The sequence below is a fragment of the Taurulus bubalis genome (genome assembly GCF_910589615.1).
Source record: "Taurulus bubalis genome assembly, chromosome: 8".
Classification (NCBI taxonomy): Eukaryota; Metazoa; Chordata; class Actinopteri; order Perciformes; family Cottidae; genus Taurulus; species Taurulus bubalis.
Genome location: NC_136596.1, coordinates 15,925,064 through 15,947,335, shown reverse-complemented (window position 1 = coordinate 15,947,335; position 22,272 = coordinate 15,925,064). Strand labels below are relative to the sequence as shown.

The following is a 22,272-nucleotide window of genomic DNA, read 5'->3' as shown; positions in this document are numbered from 1 at the left end:
AAGATAGGCAATGTGTGAAACACGACTTCCTGGTGTTGCTTTCAAATTAAACGCAAATTAACAGGATTTTTTTTGTTTTTACATCATAGGTTTTACACCGCCTACGGTGAATTACATGATAATAATATACATATGTATATATATATATATATATATATATATATATATATATATATATATATATATATATATATAGAGAGAGAGAGAGAGAGAGAGAGAGAGAGAGAGAGAGAGAGAGAGAGAGAGAGAGAGAGAGAGAGAGAGAGAGAGATTTTGACACGTTTAAAAACAAAATAGACATAGAGACATTTATTTCTCTTCTGTGATTTTAGGTGCCTTTTTTATAACCATAACCACTTGATTCTGTAGGGTTGCTGTGTAAAACTACTTGCCAGCGGTTCACTTGCTTTCAGTAAGCGGCAAATCAAAGATGAAGCTGAAATGATGACAGGAAATCACTAGATGTTTTTAATATCTGCTTAAATTATGTAAGTAAACCAACATTTATGGATACAGCTTCTAAATGTGAGGATTTGTTGCCTTTGTATGTTTTATGTCATCATAAACAAAATATTTGGGGGCATATGTCGTGCAAAACAAGCACTTAGAATAAGGCACGCCAGGCTTGCAGTTTTGACGTTGACCAAACAGTTAATGATTTAAAATGAATATAGTCAATGGATTAATTTAAGTGAAAATAGTTTGCAGTTACAGCCATCAAATGTTTTAAAAGAGTGGCAGCTGAAATCACGCAAATGGCTTGCTAATGTTTAAGTCTTTTAAGCTATTAAAAGGAATATTATTTAACTTCCTGTATGGTTCAGTCTGTGATTGTCTGACTTGACGCATATGATGGGATATGATGGTGGTGCTGATGATAGTGTCAGGGGCGTCGGTCTGTCAGACATGAGCTCGCTGTGACTCCACATGGTGCATAATGGGTGTTGATGTGATATTGCATCCTGTTGTGTTCAATGATGCATCAGTGGCACACTTACTGTTTTGATTTCAGGGCGCTGACCCAGTGTGTTACTTTAGATTTTCAGAAGCGAAAATACAGATTGAGAGAGATGCGCCATCTGTTGGTGACACCCAAAAGTCAGTAATGAACACAAACCCCCAGGGAGTCCCAAACCTTGTAATGGAAACTGTACTGCCTGTGTGGTGGTGACTGAACCATCAAGAGTGGACACAGATATACAGTGCATTTTAATCCCTTGAACAATGCTTGGTCGAGGTCGATATTATAGCCTATACGCTGACAAAATAATGAAAAACAAATGAAAATGCATCAGTGCCGGATGTGTAGGATATTTGGAGCTTAAACTTTGATGTTTAATGCCATCTTCTGCATGCCAAATAAGTGTTCATTTAAATATATTTTGACAATACATCATTTATATTGGATTTTGGATTTAAATTATTTTTTTTTCAGTTTATCAATTTAGTGATTAATTAATTGATAGAATGTTAAACCCTACACTGTGAAATGTAATTGATGACCTTTGTTGCAGCATATCTAGTGTGCTGGACACAGGGGGCATAACATACGGGTATCACAAAACCTTGGCAAAGGTGGAACAAAAAAGGCGGGTGAAATACTTAAGGAGTAATAAGTAGCATTTATTGACAATTTAGAGATTAACAAAGGTAAACCAACTAAAATGGATGAAAAGGCGTCAGGGTCTCTAAGGCCAAAACAATAAACCAAAACCCCCACACTAGCTAGAAAACAAGGTCAACTGGCCTATTAGTTAGTGAAAGTGTAGCGATAAACCCGTATTTTAAGTAGGACTCCTGATATTGACTTTGAAATGCAGCTTTCTTTTTCTTGGAAGTTGACGGCTCTTCTTCTGTATCCTCATTGCACCTTTTCCCCTTTCCAAAGAAGCTCTCCAAAGACGTCTGTTTTTTTACTATTTTTTGCTAGCTTGATAATGTTTTTGGTAACGTATCACGTGACTCAAACGAGCGCCTTGACATGTGTCAAGAGGCACAGACGGATTATCTGTTCATTTAAAAAAATAAAACATCTTTTAGACCTCGATAATCAAGAAAATATTTGTCTACTTCATCCTTTCTGTGCGGTCTTTTCTATGTACCAAAGGCCTAAATCATCTCCTCATGATGCGGGCCACCTCTGGTATCCTCAGTGGAACAGATCATGCGATTCTACCCCTGTAGTATAACGGCTTAAGAGAGTGTGAAGTTTTATTTTTAAATTACTATTGTCGGAGATTACATATATGCTTGTTGGTGTCAGCGGCAAATACTGTCAGCAGGTCCTACAATGCTTAATTTGAGCTGGCAAAATTAACGATAAGGTGTGCTCAATAAATGAATGTTACTAAAATAAAATTCCAACCATATTATCAGCATTTGCGGTGGAAACTGAGCTAATATTAGCACACAAGTAGGATAACTTAACTTACATACAACACACTTGTCCTCATAGAAAAAGAATAACAGGTATTAAAGGAACTTATTAACGTTATATAACCTTATATAATTGTGGAGGTTGGCCCACATTTACAACCCCTTGGAAAACGTTTATAGCAAAATGAACAACAATACAGAGCTTCCTGACTATCCAAAAAACAGGAGAAAACAGAAATGACAACCAAAATAGCAGAGAACCCTGACACAGCTTCCCCAAACATTATGACAAATGGTAGCCTGCACTCAGGCACCATGACACCACTGGTTAGACAGGTCCGAACGTTCGCAGCTCGTAGAATGAAAGAGAAGGAATCACTGGATCTGGGAGTTTATATCCAGCCCACTGAATTATTGATGCCTCTCAGTGCTCCAGGAGATGCCAAGTGGGCGTGGCAGGTCGGAGTTAAGTCAGGGTGCGTAACAACCTTTAAAAAAAATAGTGCCCAGAACTAATTTATGCTTACTTGGTTGACTATACTAAAAGAAACTTGGTAAAAAGAAAAAATAAGTCATTTAATTGTAAATAAACAATTTTGTGTATTCCATTTGACCCAACATTTGAAAAAAATAGTAGCATATATAATACGTCCACATTAAAACACTTTTGAGAGCAATGTCTACACAACATGTAATGCTCATGAATTTAAACAACATGGGCTTCCCAGTCAAAAGCAGTTGAAGCCTGACATTGTCGTGCACAAAACACCTCACAATTCAGATCCAAATGTGTTTTTTTTTCAATGATCTTACACATTTTTTCCAAAAGGAAAATGAAGAGGAGGCTCAAATTGAACATTCTGATCATTTACAGCATCAACTGGAGCATAATTTAGCCTCGCTCTTTTTGAAACTGCAGGCATGCTGCATATATCTGACATGGCAAGAGGTAATCCAACAACAGAATCAGCTATTCTTCTCGGAGGCCCTTTTTCTGTAATGCTATTCACCAAATTTTTAATGAATATGGTGTCAGTGGCAATAATTCAGTTGTGAAAGAGTTTGTGTATGCTGTCAAAGAGAATAACCGGTTCTTGCAGATGACTGATGCTGCCAAGTCTGATGGTAATGCCAGTTGAATACAGGCTTGACAAAGAATCACAATCACGTACGTGCCAATTCTTGAAATGCTACAAAAACTGCTAAACAGGGCTGATGTGAAATTCTCACTCATGATGACAGAGTTGATGGATTTAAACACACAGAGATGGCACTCTCTATGGCGTTTTTTTTTTTTTTTTAAACTGAGACCTTAAGGATTGATTCCTTAAAGATTGTGCTAGGCCTTTACATCAATGATTTTGATTCAATGAAATCAATCAATCAATGAAACACAAGCTGTTTGGCGTTTATTGGGTTCTTGCCAATCTTCCCTCGAAACATCGCCCCTCCCTTCCCTCTATTCATCGAACAATATTAAGGAAAGCAAGTGCAGTCAAACAGTATGTGCAGATGTCCTCCACTCACTTCTTCAAGACCTTGTTGTTACTCTTCAAAAACACATAGTCTGTGTGGCAGTTAGGTGAGTGTGTGAAAGGAGCTGTATATGTGTCAGCTGATCACCTATCCCGGATCAGGGTCCTTTTAGTGGTATTTACTGTCTTTCCACTCGGGTCCAGTTGTAGCTCTCGAGAGTCGCCCCATGCGAAACCCAAAAGCCTTCAAGAACCAAAAAAAGAACAACAAATTTCACTTGAATTTTACATCAAAACAGGTATCTGTATATCTTCACTTGTCTGCATGATAGTATTAACATCTTCTATTACCAAAATAAATATAAAACGGGGTTAAACGCAACAATGCTCTGCACTTCCCCTTGTAACATCATCCACATTTCTTTGTCGCTTATGGGCAATGTGATCGCTATGCTCATGAGTAGACTGCTAGGTGTGAGAGTACCTGTTCAGCCTCCTGGCAGTAGCAAACGCGTTGCCCAGATGCAGCAGTGACAAAGACCACAATGTGGATTAAAACATTTTTACATTTAGGAGTCAGATATTCAGAGCTACTCATTTGAGTGTGAATATAATGCCGACAGGCTATAGCACATGGAAGAGTGGGCTTCACTATATTTGGTCGGAGATATTAATAGAACCTCTACACTCTACATCATCCTTATATATAAATACCAGCCCTTTAAAAAAACTATATTATTAGCTTTTGCAACCGTTCAGTAAATCAAGTGATATATCAATCAATCAATAAATGCAGTTTTTACTCACTCTGTAGAATCTTCTTTAAGTTGATCGTCTAATAATATCAGAATCTATAGATCAATGCTCCATTTGGTGGATTTTGTGGAGTCTTGTTTAGCTGTGAGGCACAAATACGCACATTATGTGTTCTACCATAGAAATGCATACAAAATGACATATGACATTCAATTGTGACTTTTGTTGTTAGGACTCCGATGACCTTGCGGACATGTCCCACACCTCCATGGGGATCCTGACAGTGATTGCCGAAGACAGCGTAGCCTCTCCTCACTTGCTGCACCTGCATCGTTTTGGAAGGAGCAATAGTGATGGATGATCTTGAGAGTGCCATGTGCCGACTATTCAGACTTATTCATGCCCTGAATTTGGAGTATCCTCAACAACTGAGGAACACCTTTGAGTTTATTCAAAGAGTGCCTCTCTCACTTGGACAGAAATCCCGTGAACCTAAAATACAATCACTCAAAAATGTACTGATGCAGTGAGTGACTGTCTTCATGATGTGCATGGTATGTGACATGCTGGGTCAGGCCCGAGACCTTTACCCTTCTATCTCCAATGGAATTCTCTTTGGTCCTACAATCCAGTTGACTATTGAGTTTGTTTATCTGTTGTTTGTTACACACGATAGTCAAAAGAGATATTAAGAACAGATCAGTTCACTATTTTTCATCCGTGTGATGAGAGGCATTTTGCGTGTAACGGTATATTATTTTTCTTTAGTTCTTACTACTTCTTACTGTTAAGCTGTAAAATAAGAACGTTTGCTCTGGGCTGTTGTCCCTGCTGTCAACCGACTACATGGCAGCCGGGTAACAAACATCGTTTCACAGCTAAACAGTACACTAACGTATCTTTCTGAAAACATTTAAAGGCGAGAAATAAGTAAAGTAACAGAATATTTATTACTATTTGATCAACTGCCGATAGTCTGACAGTTTCACAGTGATTGACAGCTGCGTTAGAGACTCATCGGCTTGTTTGTTTTTAAGCGGGTGCGTGGAATCTTGCAAATGCCATTAGAAGGAAGCAGAGGAACCTGTTTTTTCAGTCTGTATGTCTCTTTCCTTCCATTTCCAATGTTTACATTATAATTTCACCACTTAATTTGGCAACTTGTCGAGTGTTTTGAACACTGAAATGCCTGAGGACCCAAATTAATCATTTTTAAACTAATAGTTTTTAATATAAATATACTCTTTCTTCCATTATAACTTTTCTCTATCTTTTTTTGTACAACTATACACTGAATTATTAACGGAGCACTGATGTTCATTTTGAGTAACTCCCTGCTACACTTATATGTTGCAGTGTAACCACTTGAGTCTTCTAGAAAATCATGGAGCAATTGTAGTTGCTTATATGAATGAACTGCATTATCTTGTTTTAACAGCTAACAGAGTGGCTAATAATTGCCTGTGTATTGAAACAAAATATACTAAGAATACACCAATAGTAAAGTACACTAATAATCAAGTGAATTAAATAAATTGAGGACTAATCAGAAACAGGTTTCTCTTTGCTGCACTATGATAATCATCTCTGTTTGGCTGCACAATTCAATTACATTTTTATCAAAATTGCACCATGGCCGACTGCAACTGCAAGTTCCAAATTCCAGGAGGCGTGTGTCAAAATTGCATTTTAAATAAAATGTCGCTGTGCTGCAGAGATGTCCGGCCTACACCTCATATTCTAGACTGCTGTCTGAGGAAAATGAATGTTGCAAAACTAGAAAAACAGTTAATCAGATTCCATGCATTTTAAACCCAGATTCCTTGCAAAGGCAACACTGCATGGAATGGGTCAGTGAGCAAGCATGTTTTTTAAGACTAGCATATAGTAAACAAAACAAAACAGTTATTCATAATGTTTTTAATGGTATGCAGTACCCCAGTGAAGGTTTTGATGGCATGTGCAGGGCACTGACATTGGGGGGCAGTGTGGAGCTTCAATTGAGTTCCTTACAACAATTTTCATGTACGTACTCACAGTAAGCCCCTATATGTGCAGCCCTTCTTTAGCAGCTGCTATCACCATTAAATGGATTGAAACAGGCTAATGTATACCAGGGCAGGGCAGAGGATCGTTTTTATTGATTCTAATGCACTAACGTCCGAATATACCGTATATGATTTGTATGTTGGCATATATCAACATATTAATCACACTCTTAATGATTTTCCTTCAGATGACTCCCAATGCCACACAGTATCTGAGTGAGTGGTCTCCAAAGACTTGCTACGAGGGGCCAAACTCCTCAGGCAAGATTGTTCTCATGGTAGCAGCATTCTCAGGACTTAGGAGTCTTTGTCTGGCCATCAACAAAAGCCTTTGGATTACTGGTGAGGCAGGCTCACAGTACAGCTGCGTGCGTGTACAGGCAGGTCAGTGGAATGACTGGAGCTTCGGTGGGCTAAGAGCTCGAAAAAATGCAGTTTGGTGAGATTGCAGATCAGGGGGGAGGGAGGGAGGGGAGTGGGACAGGTGGTGATTCCATGGAGGGAAACAAAAGGCACACTTCACTTTCATCAGGGAGAAATCTAAAAAAGTTCTGTGAAAAGGTTATTAAAGACTAAAAGAAGTGTATTCTTGTACAAAAGAAAGTGTTGAATAACGCAAAAGTTTCTTTAATCAGTGTGGATTCTGTGGTACCGTGACATTTAGCAACTACACGTTCTACCTTTGAGAATGAACTACCTGTGAGCTCATTCTGCATGTAGAACAATAACAACCCCGGGTGAATGAGGGCCTTTGATTGGCCTCTGCGGTAGCCAATCTGAATGTGAGGAACGAGTCACAGGGAAGCCACTGCACCTATCTGCACTCACCTGATCTGTTACCTGTCGGAGCTCAGACCAAGCATCTCATTACCTTTCCAATACAATCTACAACTGAGGCTCATTGTCTTCTGTAAGCTCCAGCAGACAAGTTGCTCCTTGCTATTTAGCTTCACTCAGATAAAGACAAGGCGTCATGGCTGTAGCTAATTTCCAATACATTACCCGAATGAGCAGTGGCTTCAAGGTCTACATTTTAGAAGGTGAGCATGATTCCCATGGTTCTTTTATTGCCTCGTGTTGCATGATGAGAGTGAATACTTGTGTTACCTTGATCAGTGGAATCAAGTCTCTGTGGTTATGCTTTAACATTTTTGTGTATTTCACTTTTAGTTTATATTTGTTTATATGTTTAGATTTTGTGTCATTTCAAAACCATATGTGTTCATTGCAGTCACAGTTGCCTTTGTTCTTGACATGGTATTAATGTAGATACATGATCAAATACAAAGAATTAGATGTGACGGCAGTCACATGGAAGATAAACATTAACAGCTACATTCAACTTTTAAGTGAAATATGCTTTTTTGTATTGTATAATACAGTCTGTTTGTCATAAAGAAAAGATAAGTGGGTTTCATAAAGGGAATCTACTGTAAGTCAAATATAAAGGAATCCATATTCAGACTTACTACTTACTTATTTACTTTCAAGAATATCAAGATTGAACCCAGATTCTGTAAATTGTGTTATAGGATGTGTTTCTGTAAACACAGAAAAGCAGAAGGTCAGGCGGAATATTCCCTACACTAACAGGGAATAAATATCCATGCCCGAGGCACTAGAAAATCAGCATAGGTGTGGTTATACCTGCCCCTCCACAATAGCACCCTCTGTGAAGTCGTGGATTGGAGCACTTGGAGTGTGAAGACAGGGGACAGCTTTCATTGTCTTACCATTCTAACACATAATCATCTCACTGTTTAATTTCAATACACGTTATTGTGACTTATTTAAAGCATCGATGGGTTGATTTGAATACAGTTCATGACTAACACATCATTGTGGGTTTTTCAAGTGCTCTGAGCATATAGTCAGACAATAGGCCACAGTATAATTGTTCTGCCTTTACAATTTACAACAGTGTGTTTTATTTTGACTAGATATGCATGACTTTTGCACGTGTAAGCTTACTGCTGTGAGACAGGAACCACAAGAGCCAATGGAATTAAACTGTAACTCCTGTTGTCTGAATTGAATGGGGTTTAACTTGCAATCTGAGTGTACGGTGCAGTTCTCCAATTCAACACATCATTGACATCATCAGCTTCTTGTTAATGTGTTTCAACTTGTGTAATTGCAAAAATCCAGTGTGTGTGTTCACCTTGATGGCCCTTTCACAAATGGGTGCCGCCCAAATCAGGGTCCTTACAGACTCAACGCTTTAAGATGTGTGGCACCTCATCTGAACAAAACCTGTTGCTTGTGCCCTTTTAGCTGTGTGATGATAGGGCTGAATGCCAACATTATGCAGAAAAACAACATTTACCGTTAGCACTGAATCAGCTGTGTAGTGTTGTAACTCTCACTGATCTGGTAGTTCAAGTTCTACAACTTAACTGAGTTTACAATTAACGGTGGCCCAAAAAAAAAAAACATTTTCCCACGATTAGTAGCAGTCATGCAGGTTTATGTCATGGATCAAAACAAGCAGTTACTCATCACCTGTAGTAAAATCATCATTGCCAGTAAATGGCCATTTGTTTTTCACATTTTGACTTGGCAAATAAGCCATAGCCAATACACATTTTAAAGCCTCTTATTCTAATTCTGCACTTTAATTTTGTGTTCACAGGTCAGCCCCATCTCAGGAGCGAAGACAGATACAGATCAATTGCCAATGATCGGGCTCGAGTCCCCAGAGTGCTTCCAGTCAAACTCAAGCGAAGCCACGAGAGAGGCCTTACATTGGAGGAAAGGTTGGTTGATTCATATTTACAAAATATTACAATTATAAATTCAAACGGTGTCAAAGAGATGTAACATTTCCTAATGAATAAATGTTTCAGGCGAGAGCGGGCCCTGAGCAGAAGCAGTGCCAAAGCTGCCCAGAGTGCAGCACCAGCAGTGTTCAACCGGCCACAGAGTCCCACATCTACCTGGAGTCCAACACCCAGCCCCACCGGCCTTCTGCCCACCCACATGTACTACGCACCAGTCATGGATGAGCCACTCGCCCTCATCAAAAAACCAAGAAAAGACCCTGAAAGCACACAGGAAAAGACTAAAAGCTCTGCTCCTGCTCAAATCCAGGTAATTTAACCAAAACAGGTGCTGCGTGTGTTCTCAATGTGCTTCTCTCAAAGGCCATGGATATTTGGGCATAACTTACGAAAAGTTGCAGTCCCTTTGTAGGGTCGCTGAAGCTCCAGGCTACCCACATTAGTGGTACATCTCACATCTATAGTCAGTGAATAAAACTGCGCAGGCATTCTACTTCCAAGAGTGTTAACAGGCCTAAGCTTGTCCGAGCTATGCAATCCAGCCAGATTCAGGAGGAAAATGTGAGCAATGGAGGAATTCCATCAACAAGACCAAACAGACTGCTCTCTCTTTGACCTGCATATGCCACCACACTGGGGATAATCGGATGTTAATGGGCAAACCAAACCCGGTTAATCGGTTTAAAAATGATTCTGTGTTCAAATTGATCTTTGTACACTATTTTGTTGTCATGGGATGAAGTGCACTGCCCAGTTTAGATGATATTAACGTTTAGGGATGAAGAGAAAACAAGTAGAGCTGCTGTGTTATAGATGCAGAAACAAATTGTGTCTTTTGATTAATGACCCATCTTCTTTTTCAGATGCGTCCTTCTGTGATCACTTGTGTCTCCTCATCAAGGAACCCCTCCTGCAGATCAGAGGTCCACAGGAGCCCCTCATCAGGTCAGTTTCACAATCTTGTGAATGAGCTCATGCACCAGACGGTCACTCCCTTATCGTCACACATTCATCATAATGTAGATATCCACTCACTTTTCCTGACTCACTATTGACATTGTTATTCTTCCCTTTGCTTTTTCCAGTGATTTCCAGATGCAACTATGACCATGTTGTTGAGGAGCATTTTCAGAGGAGCCTTGGAGTGAACTACCAGAAAGCTCGCTCCCAGCAGCTCTCCATCAGCGTGTCTGTCGATGACCACTTTACCAAGGCTTTGGGAGACAAATGGCTGCAGATCAAATCCAAATCTTCCTCCTGTTCTTCCACACCTCCCAGCAGCCCAAGTGTCACTCACTCCCCCACTTACAGCCACAGCCCAAATCAGTCCCACAAAGAGTCCATCAGCAGCTCATCGCCGACTTCCAGCCGCTGGTCTGTCAATTAAATCAGAAACGACCTCTGATATGAGAAGAAACTGAGACTTTTAACTTTTCACTCCGTGCAGCTCTGCTTGTCGAGCAATGGAAATGCCAGTGCTAGTGTTGTGTGGGCGAGCTAGCAGATTCAGTGCTGTCACTTTGGACCTCTGTGTGTCCAAATTTAGGACACATTGATGCAGATAAATGTAACAATAACTGGGATGTCCGTGATGTGTTACATACCTTCTGCTTGTCGATAGCATCTGAATACCTGAGCTACTGTTGATGGTGATATGGGGGGATTGAAACATCAACAAATAATCCTTAACATTTCTTTGATTTTGTGTCGTTTTTAATGCCGTCTGAATGACATCATTTCGTTGTATTATATTTATGTTCTGATAACACTTGGGTTCCTTATAGTCTACATGACTCGCCTATCTGCTGTATAATATGCTTACCAGCTGTACACAAAAGAGATTTTTAAAAATAAAAAAAAATGTAATAGCTGTGTGTGTTTTCTCGTTTGTAAATAACAAAAACAAACACAAACTGAATGACAAATGTAAACTTTCATTTTTTGTTTGACTCTTCGAAGCGAGATGCTACGAATGTCACAAAATGAATAGAACTCCTTTTTAACTTGAAGGTCATAAACTAGAGGACACCTTACAGGAACTGGGCAGGGTGGTGTACCAGACAACTTAATATCAGTTGTGAGTCAGTGTGCGTCTACAACACGTCCGGCGCATACAGCGCATTTACACAGAGAGCTGTTGCCACACACTGAGTGTACACTAAATGGATGTATGAGCAACACATTTGGCACTTTTTCTGGGAAGTTTGCGGGAATTTAGGGTGCATGTTCCAGCAGGAACCAGGCCTTGTGTTCTGACATTCCTGTCTCCTGAGAAAATGACTTTGTAAGATCCCACAGATCCTGTTTGGCAAGGGATAGGAGGGAGGGAAGAGGGGAAGGAAGGGTTGGGCTAATATAAGCCTGAGCATGAGAACCAGCCGAGCTCTTCAGTTACTTATTTGCATGTCCTATCTTGCCTAACTTTAAATATGATAAGCCACATAAAAAATCCAATGCTTCTTTCTTTGAAATAACTGATACACAAATTGAAAATAAGTGGAAATTACCTAAATGTTCTGACAGGTTGAACACAGTGGAAAATAAATTCTTAATCAGGAAGTAGAATCAGGGAAAGTATGAAATAAGGGTGTTTTTACATTAAAATAGTTAAGGTAAACCATTAAAAGTGTGAAAGCAAATGCCACTGGGTGGTTTAAGTTAAGGCATAAAGACAAAAGCTTGTACAATCTGAACAGTAACACAACGTTTACATCAAACCATTTAATTTAAACAGAAGACCAAACTGCTGCTTATTACTTTTCACCATTAAGTGTTGAGACTGGTATTTCCACATGGAGAATATTCTTTATCCAGCGTAACCTGAACAGGGGCATTGATGCCATCTAGAGGCGCTTAGGTTCATGCAACATGACAAATGGTCTCATGTTGCACGACGAAGAGCACAGGACTAAAACCACAGCTGTGCAGGTCAACTTGTTGAGTGAGAAATGAAAGTCACTCTCTTGACAGACAGACCTTTAAAAACTTGAGAGTAAACTCTTTGCTCATTGTACCACCAGGAGGCGACTCCATAACAAGTTTTTATAACTGCATGTCACTCTTGATTCATAATCCACTTCACTTCTCATTTGACATACTTTGAATCTGTTTCTCATTTAAAAAATATCCAGTTTATGTGATTGGCATTGACAAACAAAACATCATGTATGGTATAATTCTCTGAGTTTATATGAATAATTATTTGTATATCATTTACTTTAATTTCTGAATACATTTTCGATACCTCTATATGATTATAGTTACACCCTGTATTTGATGTACTATAACTAAGCCAGAGTTATATGCACGCTTGCTGCATGAGATGAATGAAATGTGTATTGCAGTTACAGTATTACAGCACTGTTGTTTAGTACAAGTGGGAGTTCAAAGGATATGGAACAACATGGCCATGAGAATGTTAGGAGAAAAAACTTCTCAAGCTGCTGCAACACAAATGCACATTGTTGTTTGAGGCAACAATAAAAGATAATTACAATTCCGAATACCTCAAACATGACAGAAAACAACATTTAACTCAATTTAACTGTGGCAGTAGTAATTAAGGATGCACCACTGTACAGAAGATCTCTGGGAAAGTTTTTGCACTTTGTCTGGTCTGTCAAAAGTCTGATCACTGTCAACACAGCATGAAGCTTTTTGTAAATAGTTTAAATTGCAGCTCTAATCTCATGAGAACATGCTTGTGTGGAATGACTGTGTTTCTGTTGGGAAAGAGATCTGTTCAATCTATTTATTTAAATGATCAAAGATAGCATTCTGGGATCATTATGATTGTTTGGTTTCAGACTGCTGGGTGTTCTCGATCCAAAAACTGGCATCTTTATTCAACCTACAGTAGCAGTGGTAACACTGAAGACTGAACAAAATCCCATTCAATGAGAAACTGCTGTAAAGCCTTTGCAATTTTTTTTTCTTATTAAAAAGTAAAAAGTATGTGTTTGTTATTCATTTAACAATACAACAAAACCCACAACATATATTTAAAACAAGCAGGCAAACGTTGTAAAAGTGTATTAGTATACAAGTTTGTATACTAATAAAGTGTTCTACATCTGATACCTTGCAATCAAATAGGGCCTTGAATTATGATTCAGTTTTGATTATCTGGTATGTTGCTTGTTTTTAAAACCACATGAAGCCCCATGTATCATAATACATCATTTAAAGCGTATTCAAAGCAACTAAAGAAACCGCCTGAAAATAAATTGTACCACGTTGTGGGTGGATAATGGACATTTATACACAATGTACATTGCTGTTTGCAGCATTTCTTTACCATTGCATTTAGCGATGTATGTGACACTCAATGTGAGTTGCGTTGTATAATACTGGTAGGGTTACTGGGTATGTGGGCATGCCCATAGAGAGCACATTATTTTTACCCTTGTGTGTATGTTTCTCATGTTACAGCATCTTGTTTGTATTTGTGTATAATTGTTATCTCAGAGCTTATTTTAGGCATGTGTTAGAGATAGAGGTATTATTTATATGTTAAAAAACATAGAACAAGTGATAACATAAATGTCAATTGATGATCGAAATACAGAACATTTTAAACTGATTTTTCCAACATCAGTTTACCAACCATGAAATGACATGGTCATATGTGCTCATTGTCACCTTTTTACATGATCAGAAGCAAATATAAATAACCGGTGGTGGTGCAGGTCAAAGTGTGCTCACTCTCTGCCACCTTCACATTTCTGTTCAGAGGTGTAAGTCACTTCCCTTTGCACTTGCTTTGGAGAGGTCAAACTATTCCACACAGGTAGCATTTATGCACACGGGTCGATTTGTCAGATGTCACGAAGCCTAACTGCATAATCCCAACAGGAACTAAATAAATGATTAATGAAGAGGAACCCATCAGCAGATTTGGAGGCAGTGTAGCATTTCAAAAAAGAGTAAATTTTGCTGATGTTGCTGGCAGTTTTGTGGAGTTTCTCAGTAAAATGGCAGGTGGATGGTGAATAACAGGTAAATCAGTAACATAGTTTGAGACTGTTGTTTCACATATACTGCTTAGATACACTTGCTAAATGAGCTAATACTACAGGTGATTCTCCACAGCCTAAACGTTACTTCAGTATGATCATAATGTGGCAGAGAACGATTGACATCCTGACATGCAGAGAGAGAGAGATATGGACAAAAAGACACTAAAGACCATCAAACTAGTGTATAACCTCAATAATAGCATGTAGTGTTCATGTTATTTAATTCAATAAAAAAAAAGAGACTCCTTTTTTACAACCTTATAATATTAGGTTTGGCCAATAGATGGCACCAGAGTGGAGACCAGACTGGGCTATTTATTTGTATTTACACGAAATAAGCAGAACTATACATAGTATCCAGGAATATTCTGTGAATATTACACATAATATTACAATAATAAACCTTGATTACCATAAACACACTCTCGCCTGAAATATAGTTTCTTTAGGAACAAGAAGATATATTTAAGCAAAACAATAGACATGTGTGTCTCCATGGTGGTGAGGAAAAACACACATTGGGCTTTTAGGCTCATACGCAGTCAAACAACATAATCCAAGACAACTATACTTATTCCTCCCTGCCAACAAATACGCTAAACATTAGCTTGAAGCAACAGCGGTCTCATGACCGGTTCGGAAAGGCGTGTACTCGACCAGCTCAATATATAAAGCAATATCCAAGAGGAACCTGCAAACGTTACAGACTGCCCTTCTCCACCAGCTAATATCATCCATTCACTTTGCACAAGGCTGCGTCTCACCTGGCCACACACACCAAGTGCGTTGGACCAAAACACGCAGCGGAAAACTTTCACTCTGGTCTGAACTGTAAGTATTTTTACTTTATTTTCTCTCGCATTTATTCTTCTCTCCGTGTAATGTCGCTACATTTTCATTGTGCAATATCAGCTAAGAAGATTAACATACCGCTATGTTCTATACTTGTGCTGAGTTTGTTCAAAATGAAGAGATACGTCTATTATTTGCAGATTTTTTACGTCTTTAAGTGGATTTATTTGTGATTTCACAAAGCACTGGAAATTGTAGAGGCTATGCTATTATTACGCGACGCTAATTGTGAACCTGTTTATTGCTGCTACACATTTAGACATTTAGTCATTAAGTCAAATAATTACTGCATTGGATTCCATCACACACGAATTTCATTGGATTTAAATATTAGGTATATTTCAATAATAGCAAATCCTAGAATATCCTACACTGTTGTACTCCAGCCCTATGTCCAACATCATCAAAGGATGATAATCATATTGACAATGGGTACCAGATTTACTTCACAACCCTTAACGTATGAGAGTATTCTTTAGGAAATGAATGCTTACACAAATTTTACATTGTATAATTTAGCCTTTTGTTTTGTCATACAAATTGTTTACATGTTGTGATTGACTCAGATCTATATAGCCTCCTGTTCAGATAGATAGCTCTACAGTAATGTTTTGCTCTATAGCAATTTGATGCCTTTAATGATGCTTGCCCTATTAATGACTTACTGATACAAAACATTGTCTACTTCCCTTTGCCACAAGTTAATCATGCCTGCAGAACAGAATGATGCATGTTGTTTGGTCTTGTCAGCTATTTTTTGGGCTTGTCAATATGTAACCTAACTTTGTTTTTGAACCAGTAAATAAGGAATATCAACCACTGACTTACGTATTTTATGTGCTTTTGCAGTGTGTATCATCAGCGGCTCGCTGTCACAATGGATGTCTCTCCCGTCTCTATAAGCTGTCATTTTATGATGAAGCCAACATACAAACCCTACATCCCTAGCTAGCAATACATTCTGATTTCTTCCCATTAGTACTATTGGAACTAAACTAAGGGGAAAGGAACTGAGGGTAATTCATTTTTGTGGTAGAAATTTATTTATAAACACATATTACCTCATACGTCACCATTAACCCAGAGTCTATTGGCTTGGTTTAACTTTAATTGTTTGAATTAAATTTAATTTCAAGTAGTGATGGATACAACGACACTAGCAACCCTGGCGGCTGCCACTACAGTAGTTCTGGCCTCTCAGTCCACCTTGTCAGGCTACTTGTGGCTGCTGGTGTTAGGCTTCGTCATTGCCTTCATCCTGGCTTTCTCTGTGGGGGCCAATGATGTGGCCAACTCCTTCGGTACTGCAGTGGGCTCCGGAGTGGTCACCTTGCGTCAAGCCTGCATCCTGGCTACTGTCTTTGAGACGGTGGGCTCTGTGCTGCTGGGGGCCAAAGTCAGCGAGACTATCCGAAAGGGCATCATTGATGTCCAGATGTACAACGGCTCTGAACACATCCTGATGGCAGGATCAGTTAGTGCAATGTTTGGTAAGCACTCATATATATGTGAGAAATTCCTTTTTAACTTGCTGGAATGGTGTCATGAAAATAAAGGAAAGCACATATAAGACACTTGTGTTTTCAGATTGTGAGAACAGGCCTTGCTCATGTTTTTGTCCCACAGGCTCTGCTGTGTGGCAGCTGGTTGCATCTTTCCTGAAGCTCCCCATTTCTGGAACCCACTGCATTGTTGGAGCCACAATTGGCTTCTCCATGGTAGCCAGAGGTCATCAAGGGGTCAAATGGATGGAGCTACTGCGTATTGGTGAATATATGTTGTGGTCGGCGTATCTGTTTAATGTGAAATACAAGTGTCGCTAAAAGCTCAATAATAAATGTTATTTCAAATGTCTTTCCTATCCAAAGTGGCATCCTGGTTCCTGTCCCCTGTGCTGTCAGGCATCATGTCAGGAATTCTCTTTTATTTTGTTCGCAAATTCATTCTGAACAAGGTAAGCCTAACGATACTGTAACACTAGCCACAGTATACATGGTTGATACATGTTTCTTGAAGTCATCAGATGAAGAGTTAATATCATGTACACAAGTTAAAGTATCAGAAACACAATATGAAAATACAAATGAAAGTTCTTATTCTGCAGAAATTATTATATACAACGTTATTACATGTTTAATACTGATTGGTCAGTGCTCAGGCAGTGTTTTCATACTATTACATACTGTTACAACTCCTGCGCTCATACATTGATATCCACAGGCTGACCCTGTTCCCAATGGCCTTAGAGCTCTTCCCATCTTCTACGCCATCACTATGGGCACCAACCTCTTCTCCATCATGTTTACAGGAGCACCTAGTGAGTACCACGTCCACACGCTACACCAATGCTTCTTTTGATTCACACAGCAGCTGTTTAAATCCCTGGAGCAACATGAGGTCTGAGTAAATGTCACAGGAGACACAGAGGAGAGTTGATGACAGTCTTCTTAGGACAAAGTAGGTGACAGACAAAGAAGAAACATTTTAGTAAAAAAACTTGATCGTTTTAGTCTTGGTCATTTTGGACCTTATTTCATTCACATTAAACACGTTTACCCTGGCATTTCTGTCTGATGAACTGTTCTTTTTAAGATAACACCAGTGATAAAACGGTCAGGCTCTAATTAAGACAGAATTGCAGAACATTGAAGCCACCAAACACAGCAAGAATAAAGTAAAACCAGTTGAATGGGACTTTGAGAAAGAAACAACTATTAAATGGACGATTTCCACTCCTTTTTGTTTCATTTGCAGGATTGAACTTATCGAGAAGTCAACTGGCCTGGGCCCTTCACTGAAGGCTGCAGGCCGGTGTGTGGGTCACGAGATATAACACACCATAACTCCTGCGATGCAATATTACTGAGTAATACAGCAGAGTGCACACACACACATGTTTCAGCCAACATTTTGTTTCTGAAACAGAAACTATTTTTTTTTGTTGCTTCACATACATGTTGATAATGAAAGCCCCTTATTTTACTGTATGGCTTCTTATTTGTTTTTATCCTGCTATTGTCTACATGAGCAAACGGGTAAGTTGTGTCTGTGATGGAAAATGCAATATTAACATACTAACCTTCCTTGAGCCATATCATTCTAGCAGTTACAGCAACAGCAGTTAAGCTATTCTGTGTAAGCGTTGAAAGAAAAGTGAAAGTGAGCATATTATCACTTGATTGCAAGACTGCTCTTTTGAACACGATCTGATTGGAGCAGTGTGTACTCTTGCTGATACTGTTGGCTGGAAGAGCTTACTGATACATTGGAGCAGGCTGTTGAGACATTTTGACCACAACTCCTGAGACAGGACGACACGTGGTTACTTTGGAAAAGTTATCACTTTTTTCCCCTGAAAGTATAACATGATACCGCATGTCAGAGATGTTACAATGTCTCTAAAAGTAGGCTAAACAGTATAGGAATGTGTAAGTTGGCTACTAACAGATTCCTTTCTCACCATTTTAAAAGGAGCAGCATCAGTGAATAAATGAAAGAAGCAGTTACGTTTCTGTTTCACCTTATCTGAGACAGAGTTCTCTCTCATGTCCCTGTCTTGTGTGAACAGTGTTGGGTTTTGACAGAGTGCCATGGTGGGCTACACTGTGCATTGCGCTGGGCTTTGCGCTTGTCACAGCCTTGGTCGTTTGGTTCGTTGTCTGTCCGTACCTGAAGAAGAAAATCAAAAGTAAGTAAATCTTAGTCTCTATCTTACACTTTATCAAAACAAACGTTTTGCTTACCGTTCGCTCTTTAATGAAAGATATTGTTATTTTGGCTGAAATTGCACAAAAAATGTACTTCAGGAGAAACAGCTGCTGCCCCCTGTGAAACTCCATTAATGGAGAAGAACTCCAGCACCCATGCGCCAGCAGAGCAGACCTCAACACCCTGTGTCCCTCAACACCAGACTCCGCCAGCAGACAGTCAGAAGGTGGCTTTCAAACTTGGAGGCTCAGAGGAAGCTGATTTGGACAACAGTGAAATGGAAACCAAAGACTTGGATTTCAGCAATGGTGAGAAAGAAAAAGCTTGAGATTAATGACCTAATTTACGCTTTATTCGACTTTGTGAATGTCAAAATATTTGACCTCACTGGTTATATAACCACAAGCAATTCTGACTAAGTTCACCATTTCTTTTATTTCCATAGGTCTAAATGGCACTGTTGGCGCCATGATGATCACTGATCCTCACAGTGGACAGTCCCACACGATCCACAAAGATTCTGGCCTTTACAAAGACCTGCTGCACAAGCTTCATGTGGCTAAGGTCGGTGACTGCATTGGTGACAGTGATACAGAGGAGCGACCCATCAGGAGGAACAACAGCTACACCTCCTACACCATGGCTATTTATGGCATTCAAGGAGATCCTAAATACAAGGACCTGGATGGTGAGCTGCAAGGAAGACCGAGGGTGGGCAGTGACAGCAGCTACAGCTCAGCAGTGACCAACAGGAGTGCGGTTCAGGAAGAGAGCGTGACTCAGGAAGCTGGCAAGGACATCGCTCTGGAAGAGGATGAGCTGGAGGTCGACCAAGCAGCCGTCTCCTTGCTTTTCCAGTTCCTGCAGATACTCACAGCGTGCTTTGGCTCCTTTGCTCACGGAGGGAACGATGTCAGGTAGGCACGGGTGGTTTTCTCCTGAGGAATTTATGTATGTGCTGTTTCTTCAGAGTTGTTACAAAAGCCATTTTTATCACTAGCAATGCGATCGGTCCACTGGTGGCTCTCTGGCTTCTGTATGACAGCGGCTCCGTGGTGTCCAACGCACCTACACCCATTTGGTTGCTTCTTTACGGTGGAGTGGGCATCTGCACTGGACTCTGGGTATGGGGACGTAGAGTGATGCAAACCATGGGCAAAGACCTTACACCCATTACACCCTCCAGGTTTGCCAACCACATTTATATCCTGCAACTAAAATTCTGATATACTGTATGTGATAGTCAAAGCGTACTAACATATGTTCTTCCAATTTAGTGGATTCAGCATTGAGCTAGCGTCAGCACTCACAGTTGTTGTGGCATCCAATGTTGGTCTTCCTGTCAGCACAACCCACTGCAAGGTAACGATATTCAAAACTCTGAAGAAACCTAATTCTAAATAGATAGAGTATGCTAATCAAAAGTAGGTTCTGATTTAAGCATGTGTTAAAAAAATATTGCATATTCATAAACCCAATAGTCACAACTGACTTTAAAAAAAATACTTAATATTATATTTAGGTATTTTTTTACAGTTTAACAATAAATAAATCCTTCGAAAGTAAGAATGAATCAAATAAATTAACCATGCATCTAGCCAAGAAGGGCCATATAGAAAAACTAATGTTTAAGCAAGCACAACTGACTTTTATATGGACACAGGTGGGATCTGTGGTGGCTGTCGGATGGCTGCGCTCCAGGAAATCTGTTGACTGGCGTTTGTTCCGGAACATCTTCATAGCCTGGTTTGTAACGGTTCCTATCTCTGGGCTGATCAGTGCGGCCATCATGGCTCTCTTTATATATGTTATTCTGTGATCCTCCCACTGCCAGCCACGCTGGGACTCCAGCTGACGGACTGCAACCAACAGTTTTTGTTTGGCTGACTGATGAAACTGTGCTAACAAACATGTTCCAGCTGATTTTTTTTTAATGATGTTTATGAATTAATTCAAAGGTATTTTGAGGTCGAGCCAATGATGTTATCTCACAAGAAAATGTCCATGAATGATGTAGGATCTAAAAACACTGTTCAAATATCCTATAATCTTGTATATTCCAGTGTATATTTGTATAAAAGCAATATGTATTAAAAATCAAATAATTCAATTTTAACAGAAAAAGAACAAAGTATGTGTATGTTTGTGTATTATGTTATTGCTTGATTTTAAGGAATTTCAATGTATTTTACTTACTATTAAAAATGAACCCTTTGAGGTCAAAGGCCAATTTCTCAATTGTTGCATATTTTCTTAAATTCACCTTTTAATGTACTTTCTTATAACCTCAAGTGTTGCATAAAAAAAGTCTCCGCTTTATGTAAGACGGAGGTCAAATGTGTCCGAAAGCATTGATTAAAGACATCATTTGGCCCTAAAGCTGAAAAGTTTAAATCTGATTTCTGAAATTCTTCAAATCTCAAATTGAAACACCTTTACTCATGTGGACAAATTGTTTTGGAGCTTGAAATGGGTTCACCAAAGTCTTATTGCACAGAAGTAGTGTAATATGTGAATAATAATAATAATAATGATAAAAAAAAAATAATAATAATAATAGGAGATAATGTATAATAAATTTCTAAAGTGAAATTTCTGTACATCATTTTTTTTAAAGAAGTATTTCCTGTCACTCTACTTTCGCCAGAGGGTCTGAGATAAATATGCAACAGAGCAACACCATGCTTTGTCAGCACATTGTGTTGAAATGACTCCCGTAAACTAGATCACACAAGTGTAAAGTACTTTCCAGTTTGAGGGGTCTAGATTATGAATCTGGCCCACTAGATATTCACCTGGGACCATGACATCTCCTGCAATAGAGTGTATTGTCTAAATCTAAATCCCAACTCTTTATATTATATATATTCTATTGAAATATTATTTGACAGTATTTTAAAGCTGAGTTTTAATATTTTTATTAATAGCTGTGTAGATATGGATGAATAATTTAAAATATACACAGTGAGATCAAACAGAAATGAATATCTTTATCTCACAGGAGCACTAACTTTGGAGTTTAGTTTCTGAACGGTGGTGACCTTCTCCAGATAATTGATCGCGTTGCTAAAGTGGATGAGCCTTCCCCATCTTGGTCTCTCTCCCACTTCATGAGTTTTTTATCTTTCTGGCCAAATGTAGCCTAAGCAACCTGCATGCACTGAGGGAAATTCTTTTGATGTTGCATCTGTCATGCAGAGTATGAGATATAAAGCGAGCAAGGGATTCTGGCTGAGTAAGCCAACTTAAAAGCATCCTG

At 39.1% G+C, this 22,272-nt stretch overlaps 2 protein-coding genes across 2 annotated transcripts; both read left to right on the top strand.

Moving 5' to 3' along the window:
- The first annotated feature begins 7,553 nt into the window (after positions 1–7,553).
- Positions 7,554–11,303, top strand: vgll4l (vestigial like 4 like). The gene is made up of 5 exons (XM_079221855.1): positions 7,554–7,695; positions 9,288–9,411; positions 9,502–9,745; positions 10,299–10,380; positions 10,521–11,303. Exons 1-5 carry the CDS (start codon positions 7,629–7,631, stop codon positions 10,820–10,822), a joined length of 819 nt encoding a protein of 272 aa, XP_079077981.1. The 5' UTR covers positions 7,554–7,628; the 3' UTR covers positions 10,823–11,303.
- A 5,143-nt stretch (positions 11,304–16,446) lies between these two features.
- On the top strand, positions 16,447–20,833 carry slc20a1a (solute carrier family 20 member 1a; the record flags this gene model as incomplete). Its single annotated transcript, XM_079221688.1, has 10 exons — positions 16,447–16,795; positions 16,932–17,072; positions 17,174–17,259; positions 17,526–17,622; positions 18,874–18,993; positions 19,112–19,321; positions 19,459–19,930; positions 20,014–20,199; positions 20,291–20,375; positions 20,677–20,833. The coding sequence occupies 10 exons, from the start codon at positions 16,447–16,449 to the stop codon at positions 20,830–20,832; spliced, it is 1,902 nt and encodes a 633-aa protein (XP_079077814.1). The 3' UTR covers position 20,833.
- Between the last annotated feature and the right edge of the window lie 1,439 nt (positions 20,834–22,272).

What these genes read in the sequence shown, in the direction of transcription:
- vgll4l (XM_079221855.1), top strand. Translation starts at nt 7,629, where the DNA reads ATGGCTGTAGCTAATTTCCAATACATTACCCGAATGAGCAGTGGCTTC. An exon ending in GGCCTTACATTGGAGGAAAG is followed by an intron (nt 9,412 to 9,501) that starts GTTGGTTGATTC and finishes TAAATGTTTCAG; the next exon opens with GCGAGAGCGGGCCCTGAGCA. An exon ending in CCACAGGAGCCCCTCATCAG is followed by an intron (nt 10,381 to 10,520) that starts GTCAGTTTCACA and finishes TGCTTTTTCCAG; the next exon opens with TGATTTCCAGATGCAACTAT.